General features: G+C 42.3%; 1 protein-coding gene across 1 annotated transcript in view; it reads left to right on the forward strand.

Annotated features, from left to right (window-relative positions):
- The window catches only part of ANK3 (ankyrin 3), a gene marked incomplete at its 5' end in the record, with an annotated part of 192,118 nt that overhangs the window by 104,695 nt on the left and 61,827 nt on the right, over positions 1–25,596 (forward strand). The window contains 8 exons of the mRNA XM_084210661.1: positions 4,283–4,381; positions 4,480–4,578; positions 4,882–4,977; positions 8,010–8,082; positions 8,274–8,336; positions 15,747–15,870; positions 18,798–18,900; positions 24,276–24,382. Of these exons, the coding sequence (XP_084066787.1) occupies positions 4,283–4,381; positions 4,480–4,578; positions 4,882–4,977; positions 8,010–8,082; positions 8,274–8,336; positions 15,747–15,870; positions 18,798–18,900; positions 24,276–24,382 (764 nt within the window). The remainder of the gene's footprint in view (positions 1–4,282; positions 4,382–4,479; positions 4,579–4,881; positions 4,978–8,009; positions 8,083–8,273; positions 8,337–15,746; positions 15,871–18,797; positions 18,901–24,275; positions 24,383–25,596) is intronic.

The following is a 25,596-nucleotide window of genomic DNA, read 5'->3' on the forward strand; positions in this document are numbered from 1 at the left end:
CTGGCTATTATGAGCATTTTCAGAATTGCTCCCCAAAGTGAACAATTGCATCTGTGGGTCTCTCTTGGGGTGGTTTCCCCCCCAAGAAATATTTTTCCTGACCTTTGTAGGAGAAGAAGGCATGAAAGGAAGAATAGCTTCTGGTTATGAAGTGCATTTATTAATAGTGTTGTGGGACCCTTCTGGTTTTGCTGCATCAATTAACTAAATAGCCTTGAATCCCAGAGCTGCAGAGTCTAAATCAATGCTGAAGTGTAAACAACACTGGTGTAGCAGGCCAGAACTAGTGTCTGAGAGCCCATAAGGCTGTCCTACCACTTGAAAATAAAATTTTATTAGGTGGTTTAAACTCAGCCACGTTAGAAAACATACTTCAGGTATAAAGTTTGAGCTGCTTCAAAATCCTTCACATTTAGAGTGTTTTAATATTTGAATTTGGTGTTCACAGAAGGCATGTTAGTGTCCTGCAGCAAAGGCAGCAGCTCTTGTCTATTCTGATATTGCATGTTTTTTCCTGAATTTAGGTATGCTAAAGAGTTTTTGGTGCTGAAAATGTGCTATGCAATATCATGCTTAACACAAGGCATGCTCATCCCTTCACAATAATATTGGGAGTTGAAAATCAGTCTGGAGCCGTGGCTGCAAGCAGATATCCCTTCTCTGGTGGTCATGCTGAGTGTCAAAAGCTGTCCTGGTACATGTGATGTTGCTTTTGTTTCAGGGCTTTTGTGCTGGTAGTTGGCACAAGTAAATATTGTTTCATGGCTCAGCAGGTCCCCACATGTCATTTTTCCACTGTTTATCCCATTGGAGAGTGTGATTGTAGGATACAGCAGTACTGTGATGGACTGGCAAAGGAAGACTGAGAGAAAAGTGCTGGTTCAGTGAAGAATGAAAGGCAGGATTTGGAGTTTTTATTTCAGTGCAGGTTTTTTTCAGTCAAACAGTCACTACACTGCTCTTAGTGTTGGGCCTCCCCTGGAGGAACTGATGGTCTCCCAGTCCCTGGCTGATGACTGTCTGGAGAACAAAGCCAGTATTAAACCACCTTTTGTTTCTAAAACTGTAATTTTGGTAGGAGATAATGGTGGCTGAGAGGTCATGATGTTCTTTTGTGGGTTGAGCTGGGATTTTTATTTCAGATTTATTCAGGTCTGCCTGCTTTGTTCTGACAGGAGCCCCATAGCAGCCTGAGATCATAACAGTGATCCAGCTTTTCCACTGGAATATCTAATTCTCAGATGCAGGAAGAGATAAGAAGGAGGCAGGGTGGGAGGGAAGTACTATTGAGAGAAAATGGCTTTCCTACAGCACAAACACTCAAACACAGGTGTCTTCAGTATATCTTCATGGTGCATTATCTATCTCTCCTTGGCTCTTTGTGCGTGCTCAGTTGTTATCAAGAAGTTTCTGTGGAAATTTCCAGCCTGATAATATGCAATAATGAGCCTTTGCAAGGTATGCTACATGTTAGGTCCTGATTGAGCAAGGCAGGGAAGTGTCTCTGTGTACACCTAGGTTTGCCTGTTTCATTCAGTCAGGCCTTTGTGATCTTTGGATCTAAAGCAATTTCTAGCCCTGTAAACAACAATGCTGTAGCTTCATTGTCTGACATTTACAGCAGAAAAACAAAAACTGAGCAGCTTGAGAGTCAGCATGACTAGAAAGATGCAGTAATTCAAGCTGTTACGATTTATGGTTATTGCCAGTGGAGGATATGAAAGTAATTCACTGACATGATATACAAGACTTGTGATAATTCCCCTCAAAAGTAAAAATTGAAGGGCAAGAGAATAAGGGATTCTTTGTGTTCCATTGGAAATGAAAAGTTCAGTATTTCTGATTTTCTTTTTTCTTGGCACTTATACTTGTAGCTTTTGATAAACCCTTCCCAGCTGCTAACTCCCCTGGTGCTGCTCATTCTTTAAGACAGCCAGAAGGTGATATCTGTTAGAGCTGTGTTAAACAAAAGCCCTGGTTTTCTTGGAAGTAACTTTTTCAATGTTAGGCAGCCTCCTAAATCCCTTAGTGCTTTGCCAGTAATTATAACTAAGCCTGAATGGCTGTGCAAAAATTTATATAATTATGAGCTGGATTTTGTTATTCTGTTTCTGCTTTTGGTTTTTGGGGTTTTTTTAATGGGGTTTTTGTTGTTTTGGGGTTTTGTCTGTTCGTGGGTGGGTTAATTATTAATATCTTTCAAAGCAAAATATTTCAGCCTCCCAGGCACCTTTCTATAGACAATGAAAGTAGCAAGCTCAAGTAGCCTTGAGAATTGCTACTTTTATTGTTAATTTAATTGTGTAATTGCAGTATCTGCCAGTTGGAGTGTTTCAGAGCAGTCAGTAGAACACCTTGGTTCACGTGGGGATCTTGGGATACAATTGCTGTTCCTTCCTGAGCTGGAAGGAGCTGAGTGCAGGAACCTGAGCTCTCACTGAGAAGTTAAGGATATCCTCCCCAGGTTTCAGGCACTGAGAGGGCATTTTGCTTACCAGTTTTACTTTGGCCATCCCCTCCCTACCTGTGCTGCTGGCTGGGAACAGGAAGATGTTCTGTGCTGGGTGCCGAGGGCCAGCCAGCCGTGGCACAGTGTCACATCTCTGTCCCTCTGCTGTCAGCGACTGCTGGCCAAACAGGACCTGACAACGAGGTGACCACAGGCTACAGCAAACTTAAAAGCGAGCTCCCAGGACCCTCCAAGGACCTCAGGCAGGGGACTGGTGCTTTGCCACCAGGCTCAGCAGGTGCCCACATGGCTGCTGGGGACACCTGTGGTGCCCTTGGCAGGTGCTGCTTTTCAGCGCACACCCCTCCAGCTGCCGCACACAACCAGAGCTTCAGAGGAGGCTTCTTTCAGATTCGGCTGAATTGTGACCCTGGTAATGTCATGGTTTCCACTGTTAAATGGGAGGAGAAGGAGGAAAAGCTTTCACTTAGTCTCTGATTTAAACAGCAGGCTCGACAGGAGTGACAAGGAGCATCAGTAATTGCTCCTCCAGCCATTTTTGTGGGCACCACGTGTAAGTCTCTGTGTGTACCATGTCTAGAAGGAAACTGTCATTGCACTGCAGTAAATGTGGAGGGTTTGAGAGATCCTTTTACAGTATTCATTGTTACAGGCTGGAGAGGAGCCTTTACAGATCACTTCAAAGGGAAAGCTGAGATCAGCTGGTCTTGGCTCTCTGATATGCTCCAGATTTTAATGTTTTAGGGTTATTTGCAGGGGGTTCTTGGCAGGTGGTCCTTGACTTTGGATTTCATCTCTCCGGTTGGTTTTATGCTGACTTTTTTTTTTGACCTTGCTGGTCATGTTAGGAGGCCTGTATATTGAAGAGGGAGAAAGGAATTAAGATTTTGTAGGACAAGGTCTCACAGCCTTATTTTTTAACTGTTTTTGAACTGTTTTGAGAGCTTGGCCATCCTTTAATCTGAGTTTGTCTTTGACCCATGTAGAGGCAGGGGCTGTAGAAGCTGTGTTTGAGGTACATGACTGTGAGTCATCATTCTGCTGAAGAATCAAGGCTCTGGACAGCCCAGGGAGCCCTGTCAGAGAGTCAGACTCCAGGCACTCCTAGGAACAGGAAGTTATTTGGCCAACCCTAGACTAACAATATCTGTAAGATGAGGTCCATGTGTTCAGTTCATGATTACATTTAAGCTACTGCTCCAGGTCTTACCGCTGTGGGCTATTATTCTGTGCAGGAAAAGTTCCTTGTAGTAATTTGGCGTCTCATCCAATGTTCACATGAGTCAGCAGAAAGTTTCATTCTGCTGATGCCAATGGAATTTCAGTTCGGTGCTGTTTCTGGCACTGATTAACTCATCCTGGTTATCAAAGTTAGTAGTTTCTTTAGATGGCAAAGGGTATATCATTAACTGGAAATGAATGGCACACACAAATTTAAAGTAACTGTTACAGCTACCATCTCCTAGCCTGTATTAATACAACTAAAATTAGGTAACCTTGTGTGAACAACTCCATAGTCCAAGGGAAATGGTCAGCAATCTGCAACACCACCTAGAGGGAGACACACATGTCTGTGGGTTCATATGGGATCCCCTTGAAGGCACTGAGGGAGCTGGTGGAAGTGCTCATTGAGCACTTTAGGTGACTTTCATGAGAAGTCTTTATTCCAAGGCTGGAGGATTTTTCAACTAGTCCAAAGAAATAAAGCTTAATGGGATTTTTCATGCCTGTTTGCTTTTTTTTCTTTTTTTTTTTTAAAATCAGGGCACGTGTGTGATATCCCCCTTTACTAACTGCTGATGTTCATTCTAGATGGGATACACTCCTTTGCATGTTGGCTGCCACTACGGAAACATAAAAATCGTGAACTTCCTTCTGCAGCATTCTGCAAAAGTCAACGCCAAAACGAAGGTGAGTGTCCGTCCCAGCTCTCCCTTGGGGCTGCCCTGCTGTGTGTGCTGTGCTGTGCCCACCTCAGCCTTGCATTTTCTCTCTCCCTGTGCCTGCAGAACGGGTACACGCCACTGCACCAGGCGGCGCAGCAGGGGCACACCCACATCATCAACGTCCTGCTCCAGCACGGCGCCGCGCCCAACGAGCTCACTGTGGTAAGTGCTGGCCTGGAAAATGGGCCTGGTGGGACAGGAAAAGAGCAGAGGAAGCCTGTTTCCATCACCACCACATCCTCTGTACCATCATCTCTCCCAGAACGAGAACAACAAACATCTGAAAGCCTCCTCATTTTCGTCCCATTTCATCCCACTTATATATCCTACTACCCAAATATTTATTTCCATCAGAAAACGTAAACAATTTTTTATTTCATTTTACATTCTTCTGTAATTAACCAGCAGTTCTTACATTTCCCCTTGCTAACATTCAACTTGTGTTACAAATGTTTCAATTGCTAGAATGGAAATACTGCCCTCGCCATTGCTAAGCGACTTGGCTACATTTCAGTTGTTGACACACTGAAGGTGGTGACAGAGGAGACCATGACTACAATTGTAAGTACAGCTCACTTCAGTAGGGAATGGAAGAATTTTTCCAAAGCCAGAGTATGACTATAACTAAACTTTGTGTAGTTACGTGACTACCAAAATTCCAGTCACCTATTTCTTTTTAGCAGTATAAAGTTTATATTAGGTGAAATATAAGCTATTTTTAAAGTAGTGGACACAGTGAGGATGTGCACTGAAAGAGCAGCAGCTGAACAGAAAATGGCCAGTGTAAAGGACTGGTCACAACTGCACTGTTTCTCCGCACAATGATTGTCCACGCATCTTGTTGTTTGGAAACAATTTTGCAGCTGAAAAGAAGTTCCTACAGGCTTGTGTAAACAGAAGCTGCAGATCTGATGCTTAATGGCTTGAATTTGACCTAAGAGAACCCATTCTAATATTAAAAAAATGGTTGGAATTTACTTGAAAGCTCCTCAGTGTGTGGTTTCTGGCCCCTTCCAGAGGATGGTGAAAGGCTGTATTCTGCAAGCAGCCACAGCCAGCCCCTGCAACCCCAAACACCCATTCCCTGATGTGGATGAGAACTCCAGCTTGTGTGTCCTGCCTCTCAGGAAGCAGTAGCCAGGAGACATTGAAGGGACTAGCCATGGTCAAACATTACCTGCTGTCAGAAACATTCACGGAATCCAAAATATTTCTCAGAAGGATCTTTTGTTCATTAATGTTTTGCCAAATTGCTCTCTGAAGAAGTTTTCTGAGGCAAGGTACCTCCATGCATTACCATCGTAATGAAGCCTGAATTGGGTCTGAAGAACCTAAATTCAGAATATTGGCTTTCAGCAACTATTTTTCTTTTTCTGATTAAAAAGATAAAATGCACATGGATGTGTTTTTAGACATACCAAGGGTGGAAAACAGCTACTGTGTGTGTTCCATGTTTTGTCATTGCCCCTTTGTGTGGTCTCTGTGCAAGCAGGTGGTTGCAATATGATGAGCTTTTGGGATGACAGGCAGATTTTAGTTCTGTTACTGCATGCACCTTTTCTTCCTATGACTTTCCTTGCTGTAGTTTCAGTAGTTTACAGAAAACCCACTATACAAAAGATAAATTTCAGAACAATATGATGTAAAGGAATATGCTAGAAAGTAATGCTGGTTTTTTTTTTCCTTACACATTTTCTCTATGTTTTCTCAGGAATAAATTTCTCTTTAGAAAGATTACAAAACATTTTTCCACACAAAAAAAATTGATGGAAAATATTGTATGGGATAGCAAAACTTGAATGAGTACCTAACTATCTGTTTAATTAGATAGTTGTAGGAAAACCATATATTTATACTAAAATCTCTCAATATCACAAGGCTGTTCTTGGCTTTCAAAACCAAGAAGCTGGGAATGTTTGTCCTGCTTAAAGTGACTGACCATTTATCTTCTGTAGATGAACAGTAGAGAGATGGTGGGTCAAGCTCTGAATTGTGCTGGAGGAAATGTTAGGTGCTGAAAGATCTATGCAAACTCAAATACCTGCTCTCAAGAGAAGCCCAGAAATTATTTCCATGAAAATCAGAATATGCTACTTATCAGTGTGTAATTTTGAGACCTTGGAAGTCTAGATGTGAAATCTGGTTTACAATTGAGGGTTTTAAAAATTCAGTTTGGCTGCTGAGACTTAGATTTTGAGGCTTGTGGCTAAACAACTCCCAAAGCTAAATTTAAAGGCATCAGGTATGAACATAGCTAATTTTACTATAATTTATACTCAAACACCAATTAAAAAAAAAAAGTCTAGTAGGACCTGGAAAAAAAGTCCAGTGATTTTGCTGGTTTAACAATGTGTTATAAAGCTGTGTAAGTAATTCCCACAAAATGGGTTGCATGAGGATTTTTGTAGGTTTTGTGATGTTTGAGCATGGAGGAGCTCTTCTGCCCATATCAAATAATAGCAGTAGCCTAAAAAACATGAAATGCCAAGTGAGTGCTCATAAGGCCAGAGAAAAACTTAAATCTTTTAAAATAAGTGAAAATGGAAAGGCTGTTTTGCCCTCCCAAGCTTTATAATGATTTCTTGTTTGCATATGAAGTGTGAGAAGTAAACATGGTTAAAAAAATACAATCTAAAATCCCCATAAAAATGGGAGTGGGTTTTTGTTTGAGGTTACGTTTGGTGGGATTTTTTGGTGGGTTTTTTTTGGTTTTTTTCTTTGTTTGTTTGTTTGTTTGGGTTTTTTGGTGGTTTTGTTTTGGTTTGGTTGGTTTTATTTTTAATTCCCCTGCACTCCTTGAATGGTATCTCTGCAGAAGCTCTTGTCTGACCCCAACCTCTAGCAGTGGTTGTGCTGGAAAAGTAAAAAGTACATGTGTATGTCATTCTTAGGATACCAGTATTCTCTAGGAACAGATTTCAGGTGCATTCAGAACTTTATTTTCCTGCTTTTCTTTTTCTTTATATTGGTCTTTGAATCTGAATCAATATAAACATTGGGATAAAAACCATGCAACCACTTCTGAGTGTCTTTCATGCACAAAGCCTTCAGGGGTATCATTTAGCCTGCATGTGGTTACAATTGTTCTCATTTGTGGGAAAAACACACAATTCATGCTGAGGCACCTCCGAAAAAAATTCACATAGATTCAGCTGCTGCCGAATTGCAGAATTCTTCTGGTGTCAAAGGAGGAATACTACCCTCAGAAGGTTTGGTTTTTTTCAAGATGACATATTCCTTGCTCAAAATTTAGATGATTACCTGGAGTTCTTATTAAACCCTCTAAAATGATGTTCATTTCAGTAAATGTGATTCTGCTTTTGATATCATCATCTAAGCTTTCCACTCGTGGTTTTTCTGCTATGACAATATGAACATAGTTTAAAAAACAAGTACAATATTGCCTGTTTCTGTAGTAGTTTTAATTTATAGTTCAATGCATCTTTAAAATAGAAACTGAATAAAGAGCTAAAAATTGTGTTGTTTTTCTAACTGCAGATAAAAATCTTATCTTGCATTTAATTTTAAAAATAAATAGAATTTTGAGAAAAATTATGCCTGCATTCTAAAATTACTTTTTTTTTCTATTACAGACTGTTACAGAAAAGCACAAAATGAATGTACCAGAAACCATGAATGAAGTTCTTGATATGTCTGATGATGAAGGTAATAATAATTTCAAATTTTTTTTCACTCTTTGTGGTTGTAAGAAATGTTCTTTTAAAAAACCCAAGACTAACACACATTATTAGTTGGATATGGTCATTGCACATCTGTTATTGTTGTACATTGATTTTTGTTGACACATCAATTGTATGTGCTTTTTTTTAATGATTTTGTTTATTTAAATCATGCAGTTCGTAAAGCCAATGCCCCTGAAATACTCAGTGATGCTGAATATTTATCAGATGTTGAAGAAGGTATTTGTGCATTTTTGTATTGCACTGATATTTAGCTTAATCCTCTTCCTTTTATTTCATCTATCTGAAAACTAATCCTTTCAGATAATTTTCCTATTATCCCACTAACAATAACTTCTGCTTTACAATTAAGAGCGCTTTCAAAAATTCTTTGAGCTGTTGCTGATAATCCTCTAACTTTTTTTCTGAATTTCTTATGATTTTTTGATCAAATTACCTTCACTTTCCTGGAATAATAATTTTGTTGCTGCTTCTATAAAGTGAATAAATGTTTTATTGTTTTAACTGAAAAATGAAATACTGGACAAGAGGGTAAAATATCAAAACACTTTGAAAGAAATTTCTGATCATCAAAGTCAATGGCAGAAAGAACAAAGTTCTTGGTTTTTTCAAAAACAAATGACTGTTCAATTTTCTTGTTTTTCTTTAGTCAATCTCTCTTTCCTCATCCCTATTGATGTATTTACTTCTAATTTTCATAGCATTCAAGCAGCAAGGTGTAAAAGATATTTCAGTTCTTTGTGTGCAGCTCTTGTTTAATTCATGCATTGAGGCTTTTGGTTTGTTCCCCATCTGTCATTGTGCAGTTCCAAATGGATCATGTTCTTACCATACATACATGTTTCCCAAATAGCTCTCCTGGGCCATTGTCCTGCTCAAAGCACTGCATTGTTTCAGCTGACAGGAACACTGATGCATAACAGTGTGAGTGAGCAGGGCAGGAATTGCTGTGTCCCTCTGCACAGCAAGGTGCAAACCAGAAACACCCCGTGGGGAGCCTGGGTGCTGGAGCTAAAGATGTCAGTTGTAACGTATGGGATCCTTTTGAAAGCCAAATCTATGGAGGTTTTTTCTAGTCACTAACTCTCAGTACTACAAAGACCAAACCAACACTTAGGAATGCAGGCAGTACAATTGGTTCCTTGCATACTGCAGACTGTATTCTGCACCCATGTTTTGAGAGAGTCATTTGTACATAAACAGTCCTGCTCTGCATCCTTGTGTCTAAACTGGAGAGAGAGTTCGGATGGACAGCTCTGTGGCTAAGGAATTGGCTGGATGGGGCACTCAGAGTTGTGTTCAAAGACTCGGTGTCTAAGGGGAGACCAGTGATTTGTGCCATTCCTCAGGGATTGGTATTGGAGCTGGTGCCATTTCACAGTTTTGTTGGCAGTGTGGACAGTGGGATCAGTGCACCCTCTGCAGGTTTGCTGTGTGGTGTGGTTGACATGCTGGAGGGAAGGAATGCCACCCAGAGGGACCTGACAGGCTGGAGAGGTGGGGCCATGTGAAACTGATAATGCTCAGCAAGGCAAAGTGCATCCAGACTGGGACAATCCCAAGCATAAATACAGGCTGGGTGGAGAATGGATTGGGAACAGCCCTGAGGAGAAGGACTTGAGGCTGTCGGCTGTTTGGTATTTATATACGGAAGCTCAACATGACCTGGCAATGTGCACTTGCAGCCCAGAAATGTCCAGCTCTGTCCTGGGCTGCATCCACAGCACCATGGGCAGCTCTCACCAGACCCCACCTGGAGTGCTGCATCCAGCTCTGGGTTCCCAAGTGTGAGAAGGACATGGAGCTGTTGCAGCAAATCCAGAAGAGGCCACCACAAAGATTATCAGAGGGCTGGAGTACCTCTCCTGTGAAGCCAGGCTGAGGGACTTGGGGTTGTTCATCCTGGAGAGGGTTCCAGGGAGGTCTTAGAGCACCTTCCAGTACGTAAATGGGACCTATGGGAACGTTTGAGAGGGACTTTTTACAAAGGCATGTTCTGACAGGATAAGCGGAGTGGATTTAAGCTGAAAGAGGGTAGGTTTATATTCAAAATTAGGAAGAAATTCTTCACTTTGAGGGTGGTGAGGAGTTAGAGCAGGTGTCCCAGTGAAGATGTAGGTGCTCCATCCCTGAAAGTGTCCAAGGCCAGGCTGGACATGGCTTTGAGCAGCCTGGTCTAGTGGAAGGTGTCCCTGTCCGTGGCAGCAGAGTTGAAACAAGATGATCTTTAAGGTGCCTTAAAACCCAGGCCATTCTGTGACACTGAGACAGGGTCTTATTCAAACCCAGGCTGAAAGGGAGCTCACAAATCAGAAAACAGGAGCTTTGCAAGCCTTGTGATAAACTGCAGGCTTTGAAGTGATAACCACTGGCTTGCGTCTCTTCCCTGATTTGCAGATCTGTAAAGACAACTCAGCGATGCCCATCACTCAGTGTTAGTGGGGTATTTATATACAATGCATCCACTCACACCAGTCGAAACAAATCTGTTCAAGATGCTAAGGCACTCTAACAAATCTCTGAGCCAGGGAGCTGATTTCCAAGTGGGAGAAAGGCACAAATTTAGCAAACAAATCCAAGCTCTCCCTGGCTTGGCTGGTGTTCATATCATCAGCCAGAACTCTTCTGTGAGACAGACTTGTTGAATGGCTTCTCGATGAGCCACAACCCTCAAGGTTTCTGTCATAAGAGAAATTGAAGACTTGGAAAGTAGAGACTCAGAGCTCGGGGACAAATGTCAGGAAACCATTTCCTTGTGTTTTATGTCTTGCTGTGCCCACTAAATAAGTATTTACATGGGAATTGTGTAATTTCTCTTCCCTGCTGAGGACAGTTTGGTTTGGAGTCAAACTGGTTGAGAAGAGAGATTTTTTTATTCTTTTTCCTAGACTGTTCTGGCAAGTCTGCCCAAATGAGGTTAAGTGTTGGGAAACAGCTACACCGCAAAAAAAAGAAATGGTGTTTTTTTGGAAGATGTGAGCATGATTCTGTGGGGAAAAGAAATGAGGGCTCACCTTCATACACAGCAGAGAGTTTGTAGAAGAGCAATTCTAATGCACGCTGAGCGTGTGCTGTGCTTTAATTTTTGAAGAGATTGCAAATCCTACAAATGTAAACCTGAGAGTGGGAGAACTGGGACTTTCCTCTCACCATCTCCAGCTGCGAGCTGGCTCCCCTTGCAGCTGGGAGTCCCAGCCCTGTGCCCATGCCATGGGGCTGGTGGGGAGCAGGGCTCAACTGTGGTAAAGCTCCACTCCAGTTGTCTGCAGGAGGCCTGGAAGGAATCCCCTGCTCTGCAGCCATGCTCATCCTCTCAGCATCCCTCTGGGCAGCTGCAGGAGCCTTAATCTGGTGCAGGGAGCTGGAGCCCTGCTGTGCCTGCCACAACCCTGCCATGAGCACTGTCACTGCAGCTCTCCCTGAAGCTGCTGCTGCTGGCCCCGAGGGGAAGGGACAGCAAGCCGTGGGAGCTGATACCAAGAGGAGAGATTGTGAGCAGTGAAGGGCAAAAAAAGAAAATTCAATCCATAAACCCAATCAGGTGTGGAGAGTTTAGACATTATCAAAAACCAGTTATTCTTGAGCTTTTCAATTTATTTTTTTATTTGGACTTCAGCTGATAACAAACTTCTGGGTGTAAGCCAGGACACAGTTTTAAACCAATTTAATGGAGATGCCTGCCTCAGTAAGAATAAGTATCATGCTAATCAATCCCTGGAAGATTAGACAGATGTTATAACAGAACATGAATGCACACTGCCTGATCCCTGAGTAGGTGCTAGGATACAGAAGTTTAAGTGCATTTAAGACAGGTCAGAACATCACCATGCATGAAAATCTGTTACTGGTCATTTTGGGAGGGGTTGATTTATTATATTTTTAAGCTAGTTTTCAGAGTTTCTTTGGCTCCATAAAATTTCACAGGTTCATAAAAGTTTCAGTGGTTTGGTATTGGCTGTTCTCCATACTTTGTGAAACCAAAACCTTGGCTACAGCTTGAAACATTCTCCTTTTCCCTGTGGCTCTACCTCTTCTGCCATCAAGACAGCTCTGGACAGGCTGTGATGAAGGAGTGGCAAAATTCTCAGGTATCTTTAGCAGAGCCAAATGACAACTGCTCATCTGGATCCCAGCCTATGATTAAATTTTGTCTGGGACTTTTCCCAAGCCACATGATGCCTTCTCTCCTGCTGCCAGGGAGCCTATATTTCTCACTGGCCTCTAAAAAGAGCACCTACCCTGTGCTCCTGAAATTTCCAGATGTAGGAGACATGCTGGGGGACCAGAAAAACAGGGAAAACTTGGGATGAGAAAGATGATAAGAGGTAAGAAAAATATTCTTGGGGAGAAAAGACTAAAAACAGCAGCACCTTCTATCCCAGAAAATAAAACCAAACAAACTGGGTGAGGGATAGGCTGGAACATATAATGGGTGGCAAAGTGAGCAGCAGTGCTTGCTGCTCTCCAGAAGTCTAAAAATATGGGGCATCAGTGAAACCACAAGAGGCAGATCCAGCTTGAAAGGGTTGCTCCTCCTGCAGGAGCTAGTTGACTTTTATGACTCCTTGCACGAGGTCCTTGGTGGGGAGCATAAAAAATCTACACGGGTTCAAAGTGTAACCTGGAAGAATTTAAAAAGGAAAAAAAAAAAACCCAACAAAAACGTGTTCATGACTGTACAAACCTCTTTCAGGTTTAGAAAACGTGCTCAAGTCAGTGCCAGCTAGAAAAATGTCCTGGAGTACTTCTGCTGTGAAATGTGGCTGCTGTCTGAGACAGAGTGCACTAGAACTGATGGGCCCTTGCTTTGACCCACTGTCACTGTTTTTCCCTGGACTTTGAGCTGTTTCCTCTACTTGTGATACCTGTGTTTGCCCACTGCTAGCAGGGACATCACCTTTCTTTAACGTGCAGCCTATTACGAAGGGAAGGATGGCAAAGGCAGCAAAGCAGAGGGGTATCTGTTGGTGTTTTGTCATCGGTGCCTCATTGGTGGGCATTTCTCTATTGTTTGTGTTCAGAGTTTTGTCTTCACTCTTCCCTGGGACCTTCTCCGCAGGAATTCCGTGTGCTGAGAGCAAACACGGTGCCCAGTGTTACCTGAAGCGCAGAGGATTAGGCTGCAGCACCTAATTAAACAGTGTGGGATTGCTGAAACGTGCACCACCCATTTTGCCCCAGCCTCCCACGATCACAGAACAATGTGTGGAATTCTTTGAAATTACCACTCCTAGATGCAGCTTTTCTTTTGATGAGAGCATTTCATCAGAGTAATCCTGCCCCGGCTGGATTAGCTGCAGAGCAGGATAACATCTGATGTATTTTACAGCTCGACTGAATGGGGTTTTTTTGGTCATTCTCCTTGCCTTTGACAAACGATGCTCTTAGAGAAAATGCCTCCTCCGCTCCTTAGAGTGGCGAAGCCCTTGTCTTCAGGTATTGCAAGGGCAGAAGTTTCCGAATTTAGTGGCTCATTTGGTAGTTGCTGAAAGTTGCCCGATCTCTCGCCCTCCCCGTGCCGCTTCCTCGACTCCCAAGCTTCGGTCCGGTTTCCTCCCTGGCCAGCAGCCCCCCACGCCGAGGGAGGGGGTGTGCCGAGGGTGGGCTCCCCCAGCCCCCGGGGCAGCGGGCTGTGCCGAGGGTGGGCTCCTGGGCTCCCTGCCCCGGGGGGAGGCGCCGGCCCCGGCCGGGAGGGCGGGCGGAGGCAGCGCCTTCCCCGCAGCCCCGCGCTCCCTGCGCAGCCCCGGCATCAAGTTACAGAAAAACTACACCCTCGCAGCACCCCTATTTACATACAAATAACTGGAGTGCCTGCATTTATGTCACCATTCAAGAGGCTTGCCAGGGGAGGCTGTAATCCAATCAGCAGAAGCTTTAAAGGGATGTCTGCAGAGTGATTAAAAAGGGATTTTAATTTTTTTTTAACTTACTACTTTTCGTTTTGTTTCATATTTGCAAAGAACTGAGTTGAGAGGACAAAGATGCACATGTTGTAAAATACATACGAAGAGATCAAGATGTTAAGAAGATCTCAGTTGTTGTGTGGAAAGCGAATATGACCCACAGGGATTAGTTTGCTTGTGCTGGTTTGGAGATTAAGTCTAAATCACTGCTTAAGGACTAATAGGACTAATAAGAATTCTTGGAAACACCAGGGGAAAAAAATCTTATAGACCAGGCTGGTGAAAATGGCTTTCCAAAACAGTAAGACTTTTTAAAGTTTCACTTGATGTATAATGTTTCTATTTCGGGTTTTTGAATGCTTTACGGTGTATTGTGGACATTTTAGCTTTTTAACTGCTGCTTAAAATGCTGGTTGTCGCTGGGCTGGAGGAGAAAGTTGGTCTGTTTGTTTGCCGTTTGGAAGCAGTAGCTGAAAGGGTATTTTTAGACTTGATTGTTAGTTTAAAACCAGAGCTCGCCTGTGGTTTCCTGAGTTTAGTGAATGGAAACTAGTCTAAACTCCTTGAATGAAAGCGGGAAACGTGAGTCTGGGCTCGGGAGTCACTTACCTTCGGGATCACGCTTGTTGTTAAACCTCTCTGTTGTGCAATTTAAACGTAACACACCTAAAACGCGTTCACAACAAAGGAGCAGAGTGAATATCGGCAAGCCATGAGTTTGCGGGGAGCGCTCTCAGCTCCGCGCTGTTGTGGGAACGGGGCGGGGGGCGGGGGGGACCCAAGCACCGCAAAAGGCATATTTTGGACGTGCTCTGTCAATGCAGGAATGTAGGTTTGCATGATGTAATGGCATGCAAATGCTCCCCGCCGGGCAGCTGCTCCGTTAACCCTTTGTGGCGCCTGCCCGCCTCTCCCTACATCTAACTTTGCTTCCTCTTGGGTTTGTTTTTTTTCTTTTGGACAAACCAGCTAAGGATCTCCTTCCGTGCGGATGGCCGCGTCCCACGTGTCCCGGCGGGCCCGGCTTTGTCCCGCACCGCGGGGATGGGGCTGGGGCAGAGCGGGGGTCGGGCAGCGCTCATCTTCGCACACCCGCCTGGCACTGCGGAGCGGATCATTTAAAAAAATATAAATTAATTTTAAAAATTCCCGTCTTACATTCAAACTTCCAAAGGTACTGAGAAATACCTAAGGTGGAAGGCGGGCCTCTTCCTTCCCTCCTCAGCTAGCTCTATTCAAGCTTGCGGCACTTTTCAGGACTGGTGGACAAACAAGCTCTCACAGCCGGGGGTTGGTTGGGTTTTGTCGATTGGATTGTTGTTTTGTTGGGGTTTTTTCTCCTCCCACGGAATGATCCAACTTTGTCGGCTCGGGCTTTTTTCTTTTATTCCATAAGGAAAGCAAAAGTGAGCGCAATGATGCAAAGTACGGAGGAACTCTTTGGCTTGCTGAGACGACTGGGCAAAAGTCATCCCTCGTATAACTTTATTGGGTTTACGTCAAGGTGGAATTTTGCTTCTTTCGTTTGTTCCCCAATAAAATAATTTTCTCAGGCACACTCAGAGGGTGGATAATTAACATCCAATGTGGAAAGAGCCTTAGGGAAAGTGGGGGTGACTGGATTGATTCCTTATTGGCGAGCAGGGAAGGGCGTTATGACTTACTAAGCGCACAAACATCTACCCTACGTGTAGCTCTGATTCCAGCCTGGCTCTTGTACCGGCAGGTGAGGATGCAATGACAGGCGATACAGACAAGTACCTCGGACCCCAAGATCTGAAAGAGCTGGGAGATGATTCTCTGCCTGCTGAAGGATACATGGGCTTCAGCCTGGGAGCCCGCTCCGCCAGGTACTGTATTTGCTGCTTCTCGTGTTCATGTGTCACCACAGGAACAAGTTCTTACAAACCAAGAGCTCTCTTCCACACAGCTCTGGAGTCTGTTTTGAAGTGAACTAGAGGGGGTGTACATCCTTTGAAGCATATGTTCATTGCAGTTTTATTTCATATTCTTTATTCATGTTGGCTTCTTATGGCAATGATACACATAAATTAGCTATTCACTTTTTCTGGTCTCTGTTCATGCTCTGAACACCTCCAGGGTACCTCTTTGCTAGCAGTCTTCAGCTGCTCTAGAAACTGATCCAGAGCAGCCAGCAAAGCCTGGTTTCTTTTGGCTACTACTGGTCAGACTGCTGCTCACAGTAGAGGGCTCCTTAATGGGTGTGTTTTGCTGAATAATGTAAATGCCAGAAAAACTGAATGACAAATCATTTTGCTATTTGGTGCTTTTATTTCTTTAAAGGTGCTAGTGAGTAATCCAACTGAGAAAGACAACATTAAAAAAAATGCTCCTCCCTCCTAAAATAAAAAAAGAAAAAAACCCGCAAGTTTCCCCTAACTTTGTTGGAGGATTTATTTTGACAGGGATTACATGTTACTAAAAACAGGCCAAAATTCCTGTGAACCTGATAAAACATTGTAACATAATGTGTTGTCTGACTCATGTTAATTTCAATGCAGGTATTTCCAGATCAACATTTTAGATTTTATTTTTTGAATGTTGCTAAAGCCTTCAGTGTGTGTTGCTCAAAACAGTTAAAACTGTGTGAGCAGAGATTGCTTCCATAGTTGTGGATTTGCAGTGTAGTTACTGACAGTTGAATTGTACTGAAGCTAATAATTAAACCTCATAAGCTGGAGCCCTGAGGGCTTTTTCCTATGCTGTAGTTTAAAGATCTGTTTTAAAAAGTGAGTTCATTGTCTAACAGCAAATGGCAACTCCCACAAGGTAAAGCTTAGATGTCTACCCTTCAGTCTTGTTTCTTATGGCCACATTAGAAGTGCAAGCATGCAGTGGAAATTTGCTCTTTAGTAGTCCCCAGCCATGTTGTGCTTGATTTACAATTTTTAGGGAAGTTAATAAGTATTTATGAGATAATACGTTCATGAGAAATGCCAAGATGCTTTAAGTAGTCCATTAGCCAGAAAATCAGCAAATTAGATTTGAAGGGAGAATCTCATGTCATAGTAAACTGAATTAACAAAGCTGACATGCTGCTTTCCAGTCTGGTGTGAGCAGGGTGATCACACAGCCCTGCCACTGTGCTCAGGGCTGGAGCAGGGCACTGGGGATGCAGAGGGAACACCTCTGTGTGCAGAGCCCCACACTGATTTACCTGACACCTTCCACCCCTCACAGCTCTCTTCTTGCAGGTGGGAGAGCAGATTCCACAGTCACCATCTGTTAGGGAAATCTGAGGTTCAACCCCATGTTATCTTTTCTTTGAGAGGACTCTAATATTCCCATGCTTCTGGTTTTAGCAGTGCCATTACTATTTGTTGCTGTGTAGCTCATTTTTTGCGTTGCCCATGTTATGCTCAGAGGAGACAAATACAGTGGTTTTTTTCTGTGAAGTATTTAATTTAGCAAAAAAAAGTATTCTGTGGATGTATCTTACTGCTGATTCTGAGTGTAACATTAAGAAATGAACACATTAAATATATAAGCCATCCAGCCATAACATCTTGCTTTTCCTGTCTGATTCTTTGCTTTCTATTTCTCCTGTTTTTTTTCCAATGTAAATTGCTTTAGTCCAAAAGTCAGGTAAGAAGGCATGGCATCGTGTTACATCTCTCTCATCTTTCTGCTGCTGCCATTGCTCATCTTCATTTTATTTAGCATTGGAAAGTGACATGCTTTTATTTTGGGGAGCAGGGGGGTTCAGCCCTAGAGAGTATCCCTCTGTTATAACAAATATAACTTAAGTTCTTTATGCCCTTTATCATGTAAAAGTCTGCTTAACATATGCCTACAGTGTGTAATTAAAATCCCAGTTCTGCTTCCTGCACAAGAAGAGAACCTGTGCTAAGGGATTAGAGAAATTCAATTAGCAACTACTAAATGCATGAAACATGTTGTAGAGTTCTGAGTGTGAAAAGTGTTGCTAGTTCAAAAGTGTAATATGTTGGTGGATGTTGCTTCGTATTAATTCACGTTTTTTACTACTTTATTTTTTGTCACGTAGCAAGCATGTCTAGGCCTGCAGCATGTTTTTAGCACATACCATAATGTACCTTCCAGGGCTAAATGTAAAACACTCCTACGTTGGTTTAATTGCAACACGTTAAGAGTGATCATAGTTATTTCTGAATAGTTTAACATGCCCAAAATGATTCCCAAACACCAGAATCTGTACTTAGTTGTCATTAAGCAAATTTATTTCTCCTTTCATTTCAAACTTATTATCCTTTCCTTTCTAACTATAGGGATAACTATGGTGTTTGTAACATTGTCAGAAGTGGTTCAGCCACAAAAGGAATGACATCACATAAAACTTGCTCTAAGTTAAACCTGCCTCAGCAACCTGAGCTCTGTGGGCAGGCACTGTGACCTACCCACAGCTCCCCTGGGACCTGCACCCCCCCCCCCCCCCCCCCCCGTGGGTCGCCTTCAGGCTTAGGGCATGGAGATATTTATCAAAGTGCATCTAAATACTTGCATACCCCTCTCTAGGTTTATTCTAAAGCCACAACATTACTGCCAAAGCAGTAAGCATCTGCTGAGATTTTGCTTATGCATATTGTAGGGAAGGGAATATTTAACTATAGCCAAATACTTCTTATTCCATTTTCCTCCTTGTATTTATTTCACAGATGATGTATATTTTGCCATTTGATGCTATCCCTGGAAGTTGCATGTATTAATTTTTTTGTTTTTATTTTCTGTTCACCTCATTGTCACCCGCACTTTCTATGATAACTGGTAAATACAACAGCCTCCGCTCCTTCAGTTCGGATAGGTCCTACACGCTCAACAGGAGCTCCTATGCCCGGGACAGCATGATGATTGAGGAGCTGCTGGTGCCAGCCAAGGACCAGGTATGTGCTGTATGTCCCTGCTGCTGGGTAGCTGTGCTTCATTTGTGCAGGGCATTGCATTGTGGAGGCCTCAGCTGTGCTTCCAGAGGCTCTGGCTGCTCTCTTAGCTGGTGGAGAGGGACAGGAAAGGAGTTGTCAACAAGAGATGGTGGGGTTGCCATTTTCTGGCTTTGATCCTGCAAGGGCCAGGTGGTGGGGTCCCAAACCAAAAGAGTCTTTGAAGGACCATTATGTCTCTGAGTGTTATTGGCTGAGGTGAGTGGGTGCTCCTGCGAGGCTCCTGTTACGTGTGTCTTCAGAGTGCTTTGATAAGCTGGGAGCAACGAGTTTTACACTAAGCAACCTTTGTACTGCACAGACTGGGAATTACTTTGCCTGCTCTGTCCACATGGAGGGGACTCTGAATCCAGGCCACACTGTACCTCATAACCTGGCTGGAGCAAAGTTAAAAACTGCTGTCCTTGTTTTTTCACTCCTGGGAAGAATTTGGCCTTGTAAAGATTAAGCTAGTATAGACTCTTCAGTTTATATATCTTCCAAACACTTGTGCAATGACTAATGCAACAAAAGCAGCATCTTTTGACCTGATGATAGCGTGGGAAGGTCTTTCCAGAAGCTGGGGATGATTGAAAACATTATGCTTTGTTTGTAAGTTCCCCAGCATTTTCCTTGGCGGACTTGCTTCAGATTTCCAAATCTAACTGAATTACTCAAAAGTTTCTGGATACACAGAAGTCAAAGACCTGCTAGGAAGCTGCATAAAAGTTAATGTAAAAATCCTTACTTGGAAGGGACTGTGGAGTGGAACTGTTGTTTATGCCCTGGAAGAGCATAAGGTGGATTGTAATGAAACAGAGCTTTTCTGCTGCTGTTTTCACAGAGCATTCTTGCACTGGGGGGTTATTGATCTCAGAGGATATTTTCATGGGGAAAAGGGTTCACAGAGTAGGACTTGTACATTTTAAAACTTGATTGTATTAGTCTGTAAATTCTGTTGTGGGATAAGCCATCCAGTTTTACTACAGCTTTTACACACTGTTCTGGTAGTATTATGAGAATGGCAGAAATTGGGTTCTCTTTAGCAACAGAATGTTTATTATTAGATTGTTACTGATTGTTACTTTTAAGTGAAATGCTGTAAACCTCCAATACCCTTAAATTGCAACAGCCATCTCAGGAGAGTTTCCAAAGCTTGCATAAGTAGTGATTTTGTGGTTTTGTTTGGTTTGAAATCATAAAACAAAATTTGCAGCTACTGGCACTGGAAATTCTAAGTCAGGGCTGAGCACCTAAAGCTGCTTTGACACCTTCTAATACTTAGACTTCATTAAGTGTTCTTGATATGATGTAAATTTCAGAGGAGAGGAAGACTCTTCAGTCTGAGAATACATTGCATCATTTTATGATTCTGGCTATGTTTGTGATTCCCATTAAAGCAGATGGCATGGATTGAGCAGCTAGGGTGCGCATAACAAGGCTTAAAGCCAGCTCTGTGCTTAGCAACTTTCAAAGAATGTGGTACTGGGAAAAAATATCAGTCCTGTCTTGAGAGGTTGGTAAAGCCATGATTCTGTGCAAAACAAACATGAAAGCAACAAAGTATCTTCATGAGAAAGGGGGCCCAGCTAAAACTTTCTGCCATGACTTCTCCAAACCTCTATGTCCTGACAAAAATATATCCATCCTCTCGAATTCCTGTGGTTTTCTGCCCAGCCCAGCCCTAGCTTTTGACTGAAGCAGGAGAAGTGCATTTGGGGAGATGGAGAATATCCCTGCCCCTCTTTCTCAGCCCTCTGTACATTAATGGGCTCCTAGATAATCTCTGATATGGCAGTAGAAAGCACGGGGGAAAAAAGCACCAATTTGTGTTCCACCAATGAGATTTGCAGGAACCAAGATCTTTGTGGTTTGAAACCAATATTCTGAAAGTCTATCTGGGAACTGAGAGGAGTTAAAGCTATTATGGGAATCACACTACTTTGTAGCAGAGTGATCCATTGCCTGTCTGTGTATGCCATTTCCTCTCCTTTTGTACAGTTCAGATCTGTCTGGAGTTCATGGCAGCAGAAGAGTCACTTATTGGGAATTAATTTTATCACAAACACCAGTATGTAAAAGAGTAAGGAACATTTGCCAGCCTCTTGGTCTGCTTAAAATAGCAGATTCCATCACCTTTCCCCAGGATCCCTGGTAGACTTGGGAGATTGGAAAGAGTCAAATGAAGAAGATTTGAAACCATTCTTTACTGAACCTAACTGCCAGCATAGCACATGGAGTGTTAGAGAAGAGTTTCTAATAATTCTTTAGAAGTCATGATATTCTCCATTGTTTGCATTTGGTGGTTTATTGCTGACCCTGTTCACAGGGAACTCTGAATCCAGGCCACACTGTACCTCATAACCTGGCTGGAGCAAAGTTAAAATTTCTGTGTTCTGGCGTGTTACCTTGGATGCAGCAACTCAGACTAAATCCAAATGACTTCTCCATGGAATAATTTACATCAGCCTCTGAATTTAATCAGCCAAAGGCAGGATGACTTGGGCTGTCCATTAAATAACAGCTTGCTGAATCACTTCAGTCTGGATAAATTCATCTGGGAGGAAGCATAAATTTTTCTGTTTGCTGAACTTTGATATTACGCAGCCTGGATATTCAGTTATGCAACCAGCAGGATCCTTGCCAGCAGAACCCTCAGTATTTTTATACACACATTTGCATCTAAGGCTGCCACACCCTTTAGCAATGCATTTTTAATCTCCCTCAGTCCAGGGAGGGAACACTGGGACCTGACCAAACACAGAATGGATCCTGTGATTTAATGTCACTGACAATGTACTATCTTCTGGACTGCTTATATTCCAACTTACACAGGAAATTTTTTTTTTCTTTTTTTTTTTTTGCCTGCATGGAAAATCCAGCACCTCAACAGGCTGAAAAAATGAGATTCACAGATGTGTGCTGTGTGTAAGATGAGTGGGTCCAGCTATCAGCTTTTCCTACTCCCTTTCTCCACCAAAATTATTAACTGCAGACTTTGGGCTTTTGCTTGCTCTACATATGTCCAAAAGATCTGTTTGATTGCACTTGGTCAGAAAGGAATGCTTTAAGAAACCCAGTCACCCGGTGTACAGACCATGTCTCAGGACATGGAGCTGGACTGCGGAGCCCCACCCAGGTGTGTAGGCAAACCTAGAGCACATCCATGGGTGCAGGAGCACCTCTGTCTAGCACAGATTATTTTGGACTGATGCTATTTCCTGGGAATTTATATGGCTCTGTGTTTAGCTTTCCATATCCCACTGCTAAGGGAACATAAGCATTTTTCATCTGTTACAGGAAACCTGACCCCACATTTATTTGTTGATGTGTGTCCTCAATGCAGTGACTCTGTGCAGCTTAGCAGACCTTTCAGGGACAGTCACCAAATTGTGTTTTTCCTTTTGCCCCATTTCTTGTGTTTCTTTGCTTTAACCTAGTTTTAATGATAAAGTCTAACACTGAGCAAAACAATAAATTTATTTTTGTTTATCTAAATTTTTACAGTGCCTGCGACAACCTATGTGAATCTTACACTGTTTGCTATCAAAAGTAATAGCGTGCTCAGTGTGAGCTCGTACAAATCACTTGTAATAGCAGAAACCCACAGTGTTGGCTTTCCTGCCTGAACCATAGGCTCTCCAGGAAATGTTGGAGAATCCTTAGTATCTTATTGGAAAGACTAAGAAAACTGTCTTCATTAAACTAAATTACAACACATATTTCAAATGGCGCTAATTAAGTCCACTTTGGATGCTTAATTGTCATTGTTTTGACAGCATTCATTTTACCTTTTATGTCTGATGGTGTATTTTGCTGTTTAGCATATGTAAGTTTGCCTTCTATTGTTGTTGTCTGTGCTTGAACTGTCAGGCCTCAAGTACATCTGTTACAGCACAGAGTTTAACAAAAGATCCTTCATAGAAGCCTTGAGCTAGAGAAAGGAGGAGGCACCGAGCCAGGAGTGACAGAGCAAAGCTGCACTCTGCAGGGGTTTCTGTCAAAGAGCAGTAAATTACAGTGTCAATAGTTTTTGGAAGGAAACCTGGGAAGGAAACCTCATTTCTAATGAAAGAAATGCCTAAAGAGTGCAGATTTTTGGAAACCCCGGAGTGATGGGAGTGTTGCACATTCTGGCCAGCAACACAGCAGCTATCTGCCTGCTTATCTTGTGGAAGCTTCTCAAGAGAATTACTTTTGTGTGTTTATGACTGAATTTGCCAGATTTACTTCTAATGCTCATATTTCTTTTCAAAACAATTAATTTCCACTACCAGCATGTGTCAGCATATAAAAAAACCCAGGTGGGAATAATAAGATTTTAGAAGCGTGTGCTTGGCTCTGGTTTGACTTGAACCCATTGAAATTGATTTGAAAACAGCCTGTGAGGTTTCAGTCCAAACAGGCTGCTCTCTCTAGCTGCATTTGCCTCTAAGCAGCAAACAACCTACTTACAGGAAACACTGACATTTTAAACACCATCTTGGGTGAACATTCTGTGTTTCTTCTTTACTTACTTGTGCTGCTGTAATTTATGATGATGCTTCTTAAACTGGGGAGATGCTTGCATATCACCCTGGAAATAGGGGGAAACAGTATTTGAAGTTTAGTTGGTTTAATTTCCTAAGACAAGAAAAACAAAGGAAAGCAAGTATTTTGCTGGAATAGCTTTGCTGCCCAGTAGGAGGATTTGCAGTGTGAGGGATGTTGTGTGGCACAGGATGTGTGAATGTCCATGTGTGTGGGCAGCAGGAGAAGCAAGTCACACCTCAGGGAGTTAATTATAGCCTCACAGGGTTAAAGCTATTTCTGTCCAGATGAGTAGGGGCAGTGGCACTCCACAAAGCAGTGCCCATGTTGGTTGTGTAAAACCAACCTCCTCCTGCCTTCACAGCCTCACTGAAACTCCCAGGGAAGTTATTCCCAAGGAAGTTATTCCCAGGTTCTGCTTGAATACGGATCTATCTAATGGCATCCTCTGAGGGGTGGTATTACCCTGCCTGTCTATATGGTGTATGACTGCAGTGCAAATGGTAATTCCTTTTTTTTCAGTCTTTTTAACCTGGCACATTAAAGTAAGTAAAGACTGGGGAGAGACATTCTTGAAACTGAAGGAAGTGCAAAAAGTGGGCGAAAAGAATGTTTGAAGAGACAAGGGTTTGTGTGTGTATTTCATGTTTCTGTTACAGGATTTCCAGTAATTTAACCCCGGAGGTATCAGCACTGTTAAATGGAAAGGACCAGATCTAAATTTAACACAATTATATTAATTAGCTTGTATTTAAGGCAAGTGTTTCTAATGTTAATTCTATTTTCAATTTATCTGTTTTGTTTTGAAGCACCTGACGTTTCAAAGGGAGTTTGATTCTGATTCTCTCAGGCACTATAGCTGGGCTGCAGACACCTTGGACAATGTTAACCTTGTTTCCAGTCCCATCCATTCTGGGTAGGTCACTTAACAGTTTTCCTTTATCTTTAGATGTGGAACTGTATTGTTAGCTGCAGAATAGAGCCTGCTGTAATGGCTGATAACATGTCTGTTCCTGCTCCACTTGAAGCCACTGGCAAAATTCACACTGACTTCAAGGAGAGTGCTTAATAACAGGAGTCTGTTTAAATTCTTGAATATCAAACCAAAAACTTGCTTCTGAACTTAATTTTCTGAATGCCTAAACATTGTAATCATGCAGGCTTGTCTTTAAGAGTCCTGTTTTGCTTTTTCTGTTGCTTATGCTTTGCTTTTAGTGTCATAAATGATTTTGTTTGCATTGTATTAAATTATTTGAAATATGAAATCAGAGATAGTATGTTATGTTTTCTGTTCTTTCATAGAGGAAAAAATGGTAGGCTTTAATTTGGGCTCTTATTTTATTTATACTTCATGCTCCTGCCTAGTCTCCAATATCTGTAGTTTGATTTTAGTGGTGCTATTTGTTTACTTATGAGTCATCACTATAATTTAGGTGCTTCTTGACAGTGCCACACAGACTTGATTTAAATGCAGTAGTAGTGATGTCTGAATGGATATTGTAAAAATTTGCAAATGAATGTGTAAGTAATCTTTGCATATTATTAGATTGTCTAGTGTAAATATTTTTTGTTTAGTTTTTGAGATCAGGACATAAAATTTCATATCAGCTTTAATTTACTTCCCCATTTTGTGACTAATTACATTCTTATCATTAAAATGGGTGTGGCACATACCAAAATATTTCATTTCCAATACAGCAAGCCCCACAAATCTAAAGCTACAGTCCCACACTGCACATCTGCACCTGCATCTGCTGAACAGATCAATGCAACAGTGGTTTTTTAGGTCCCAAGCTGATAAAACACTGCACATGGTTAGTGCCAGTTTTAAAATGTCAAGAATTGCAGTATGAAAAGCTGAAGACTGTTGGTTATTATGGAATGGTGCTTTGGAAAGGACCTCAGAGAGCTGGTAGCCCAACCCTTTCCTTTGCTGTAGGATAAAATATAGCCAAGCTATGCCTCAAATGTCCTAATAATTGCTAAAAATAAGAGATTCTCTAGGCCCCCAGCTTCAGGAGCCCACTATCTTTTGTTTTACTATTTCTTCCCCTAATGGTCAGCTTAACATTTCATTGCTGCAGACTCAGCCTATTTCTTACCCATGGTGGATATCCATTGTCATATCCC

The sequence above is a fragment of the Fringilla coelebs genome (genome assembly GCF_963513975.1).
Source record: "Fringilla coelebs genome assembly, chromosome: 8".
NCBI lineage: Eukaryota > Metazoa > Chordata > Aves > Passeriformes > Fringillidae > Fringilla > Fringilla coelebs.